This window comes from Mus pahari, chromosome 8 (assembly GCF_900095145.1).
Source record: "Mus pahari chromosome 8, PAHARI_EIJ_v1.1, whole genome shotgun sequence".
In the NCBI taxonomy this organism is placed as follows: Eukaryota; Metazoa; Chordata; class Mammalia; order Rodentia; family Muridae; genus Mus; species Mus pahari.
The window spans coordinates 65,522,166-65,526,951 of NC_034597.1; the positions used below are offsets into that span (position 1 = coordinate 65,522,166).

Genomic DNA, 4,786 nt, shown 5'->3' on the forward strand with positions numbered 1-4,786 from the left:
AAGTAGGTAATTCATAAACTAAGGCATGCATAACAAGAGAAGGCCAGGCAACGTTCACTTGGGGGAAGAACATTTCAGGCGGTAGGTGAACCACACCCTTTAGGGTGGTGAAAACTGAGAATCCAAGAGCTTCTTGTGCTGTTGGGGCTTACAGAGGCTGAGAAAAGATAAACAAGATCTTCAGGGCCAGGACCATGTCAAGCTTTAAGGACACGGTAAGGGGTGTAGATTTTATTCTTGATTTGGTGTGAAGCCATTGGGGTTTGACTAGGAGAATGAGAGGTCAGTTTAGGTTTATAAAGGGTATCTTGGATGCCCGGGATCGTGGATGGGTAAGGGAAGAAGGAGAGGAACTTGCTGTCTCCTGTGAAGTTATATCTATCCAAGAGGAAGAAGAGAGTGGTCTAGAAGAATGTGCCGGCTCTAAATTTGCAGACTAAAGATGGAGATCTAGGAAGATCATAGGTCACACATAGCTCCTAGATCTTAGGCTTAAGTGATTTAGACATATTTTTCCTGGGATAGGGAAAGTAGGAAAGGAGCAGATTTGTGTGTGTGTGTGTGTGTGTGTGTGTGTGTGTGTGTGTGTGGGTCTAATTTAGGCATATTAAACTGAGAGTCTCTGGGAAATGTCAAGTAGGTAATCTGATAGACTTACCTGGAGTCTGGAGTTGTGGGGAAGTCAGATAGAAACGTGTATGCTGGGGTCAGCTCCCCACAAAGCAACGATGTTCAGAGCTCTAGAGTCAACTCTCATAGTCACACAGGTACAAGGCATGATACTCTTGGCTGTCAACCAGATTGGACAGAACAAACCCCTGGGTGTGTCAGTGACACAGTCTGAGAGGATTAGATCTTGAGGGTTTTCACCTAATCCATGGATTAACCCTCAGATGGATCTAAAATGGGAAGGTGGGGCTGGTTGGGAGAAGCAGGGGACTGAAAGTTTGCCTGTGAAGGGCGTGTCTTACCCAGGCTCTTGTCTCTGATTTTGTCACACACCGCCACAGCCTTGAGGTACTGGGCCACTCCACCCAGTAACACGAATCACGTGACCAAGGACTGAACGTGCTGAGGCCAGGAACCAAGTAAAACTTTAAGTAGCTTTTCTCTCAGGTATTTTGGTCACGGAAAGCTAGCCCCAAGTGCTGTGGCACTCCTCATCTGGGATAAACTTGCCCAGATGGAGTGTGTCTGTGTGAACACTGACTTGGATGGACTCTCTCACTTTGCTCTCAAAGATGGACAGTAAAAGAAACGTTTGCTGGGTCTGGAGAGACCGTGACCAAGGGCTTCTCACTGTGCAGATCAACATTTCAACTGTCATCCCATTCACTACAGCTGAAATCAGTCAGAACTATTTAAAAGATGGATTCCCAGCATCATTTAAGAAATATTAGCAGCTGATGCTAAATTCTTATAGGTGTCGGCAATGTTTGAGTTAATGTGAGTGGCTTGCCACAAAGGTTTTAGTGGCTGTCTTCTTTCATTCCGATGCTTGCTGACTTTCTTGTATTGCTAGACTTAACTCCCAAGAAGGGGATGTAAACATGTCTCTTACGTTTACGTGGCATGCCCAGTTTTGATTTGACAGGTAATCTCATCATAATACTTTTGATATATTGCCATTTGCATTCTGAGGTTGATCTTTGTGGCCTATTCAGTTAAGTTCGCACTTGAAAAATGTTTCTTATTCTTGCATCAAATTCTCTAGGCTTACTGCTAGTGTTTTGTTTCTGGTCTGATTTAGTCGTCATTTATTTATTTTTGCTTGCACATACAAGGAGAAGTTAATATGAGGCATAAAGAAATGATGACTTTTTTTTTCCTTCTTGACAATATTTTTTAACCAAAACCATGACTGGGCTCTTTATTTACCTGGAATGATTCTTGCTCATTACAGATGAAGTCTTCAGACCTCCAGCTGGCTATGTGATGAATTCAAGAATCTCGCCCAGTGGTACCACGGCCGTTGGAGAGCTGTGTTTTGAGCACGTTCACTCCATACCTGGAAAAATGGTGTCCCAGTCCACAGGCTGGGGAGACTCTCCCGTGGACCTCTGTGAAGGGAGCAGCCGTGCCTTTCGGGACACTGACCAACCTGCTTGCCAATTGGATGTGAGGCTCCTAAGACACAAAGCTTCCTGGATCAACCCGCTGTGTGTGCAGCAGCCACTTCAAGAATTATGCCCCCAAAGACCAACAGTGCAGAACAGTGAGAACCACATAGTGCTGGACACTCCCTCTCCCTTGCGCCTTTCCATATTGTCCTACGGGGACTCCCTGGCTGAGATGCCACTGGCTGAGAATACTGCTGATGTCATCTGCAGCAACTCTGTTCATTGCTCCGGGGGAAAGGAGGGTGACTTCTTTCTGGCTACAGAAGAGCAAGAGGTTCATCCTCAGCAGGAATCTCTGCTCAAAAACCCCAAGACTGTGGCCTCTTCCCCATCCCCTAAGGAGGACAGTGCCTGTTCTGAGACTCCTCATTTGACAGCTTCTACCGATGACGGTAACCCTATCTGATGACTTCTATTCTCTATCTCTGTGTTTGTCTGGGCTGGCTTGAAAATTTGCCTATTGTCTTTGCCATGAGAAACAAAGTTCATGGCCTTCTACCTTGACCAGAAAGCATTGCGTGAGCTCATTCGATGTCAGCACGATCCGAGACTCTGAGAGAGTCACAACAGGTAGATCAGATATCATCTTCTTTCACTGAAAAGAGGAAGGTCATCATGTTGGCTTAGCATGGCTAATAATCAGTTCCAGGAGCCATCTTTGGGATCATTATTAGTTTGTCTGCAGGAAGAAACATTAGGAGCGTCCAGCCCACTGTGGATGGGAATGGCAGATTCAAAAGGAACTTGCTGTACAGTAGTGCTCAGGCAGGTGGACATGCCTCATCTCTTCTAATTCTAGCACAGACAGCTGAGAAATTAGCAAATTTGAGAGCAGTCACCACTATACTCCCCCAAAGCCTCTTGGTGTGAAAACAAGGGCGCCCCTTGCTGTGAAGTAACGCATATATTCTTAAAGCAGCAAAGCTTCTGAATGGCTTATTCCACTCACAGTAGCAGGCAAGAGTCAGGTAGCTGTCTGTATTTTATTTTAAAGGATTCTTATGTTATCTTCATGCTGTGAGTCTCGAGCCCTGCTTCAAGTAGTTTGGAAAATATTTTGTAGTTCTCAGGATAAAGAGCAGCTTGCAGATACAGAGGTTGCTGATGGAGAGGTGAGGTTGCTGCTAGGTCGGCACCTGGAGGCAGCCTTTCTCCACATAAACTATCGTGATAACAAGTTATAACAAGCCACCGATTGATAATAGCCTCTGAGCCCAAACCCACTTGTCATAGCTTTGTGCAACAAGTAGTTCTTTAACTTAGCTTTGTCTTTCTCCTAGAAGAGTGGTGGTAAAAAATGAGCCACCAAGCAAAGTCAAGGACCGTGGCTCCTTTTGTCTGAAGGCAGGGTTTCCCCACAATTCTTATCGGTACCCTTAAAAACTGTCCGGTGTTTTTGAGGTGTTCTTCTGTTTGCTTTTGAGCCAGGCTCTCACTCTGTGTAGCAGACTGGTCTTAGACTGAAGGAAGTCCTCACTTAACTTCCTGAGTGACAATAGCATAGGTGTGAGCCACCATACCTGACAAGAGAGTCATTCTATGGAATTAAGAAACAAAAGTCCAGAGTTACAGGTTCTCTCTTCCTTTTTGTAGAGCAGCATAAAGGGGAGCAAATATTGGCCACTAAGGCTCGGGCTTTCCTATGACACCCACATCTCTAATGGATGGAAGCATTTCCTGAGGCTACAGAAACAATCTCCTGGATTCTATGGTTGAACAGGATCTACATGTTTACAAAATACCTTTGCCTTCTCTCTCTCTCTCTCTCTCTCTCTCTCTCTCTCTCTCTCTCTCTCTCTCTCTCTCTCTCTCTTCTTATGTAATAACAGGTAATAATCCCAACTCAAGGCAGGAGAGACTTCGTGACCAAGGCCTAACAGGTCTGGGCACCCCTCTGCCTTATCTTGGTTTTTTCTCTGCACTCAGGTCATTAGGTGTGACTTGGGGGCCAAAAATCCTGCCAGCTTCCTGTTTTTGTTGAAAAAGACAAACCAGCACTTTAGTTTCATCACCCCTTCTAGTTACAGTGGCAGGATGCTTGGCAGAGATGGTGAATGTCTCCCACATCCAACCCCCTGAAATATTTACCAACCTCAGACAAGAGATCCCTAGTTTTCCATTTCTGACCAACTTTGTTCAACAGGAAGTATTGGGGTGACACTTCTTGCATTTGTCTGGCATCTGAGAACCCACAGTCCCCTGGACATTGGCAGCATCTCTTAATTTATCAGGTCAGGACAGCATAGCTCTTGACTGTCCGGAAATCTCACTTCCGTCCCAGGCTGCAGTTAGCAGTTATGTGATAGGAACGACTTGCTTTGGTGTTGTCTGTTGCCAGTAAGAAGTGGGTGAGGGTGTAAGATTGAATGACAAAGCACAGTTGTCTGAGCTTGACTGAAGCCCTGTTTGCTGTCAGATGACCGTTGCGTGTGCAACAGGAAGTTTGGGGCCGATTGCCACCAGCTGAGGAAGTGCTGGGGAAGTGATCCTGTAGATATTTTTGTTTAAAGAATTGTTTATTTCATGTATATGAGTACACTGTAGCTCTCTTCAGACACCAGAAGAGGGCATTGGATCCCATTACAGATGGTTGTGAGCCACCATGTGGTTGCTGGGAATTGAACTCAGGACCTCTGGAAGAGCAGTCAGTGCTCTTAACTGCTGAG

The 4,786-nt window shown here is 45.5% G+C and overlaps 1 protein-coding gene across 1 annotated transcript in view; it reads left to right on the plus strand.

Annotated features, from left to right (window-relative positions):
* Positions 1-1,935: 1,935 nt before the first annotated feature.
* The window catches only part of Rubcnl (rubicon like autophagy enhancer), a 23,904-nt gene continuing 21,053 nt past the window's right edge, over positions 1,936-4,786 (plus strand). The window contains exon 1 of the mRNA XM_029541748.1: positions 1,936-2,512. Within this exon, the coding sequence (XP_029397608.1) occupies positions 1,936-2,512 (577 nt within the window). The remainder of the gene's footprint in view (positions 2,513-4,786) is intronic.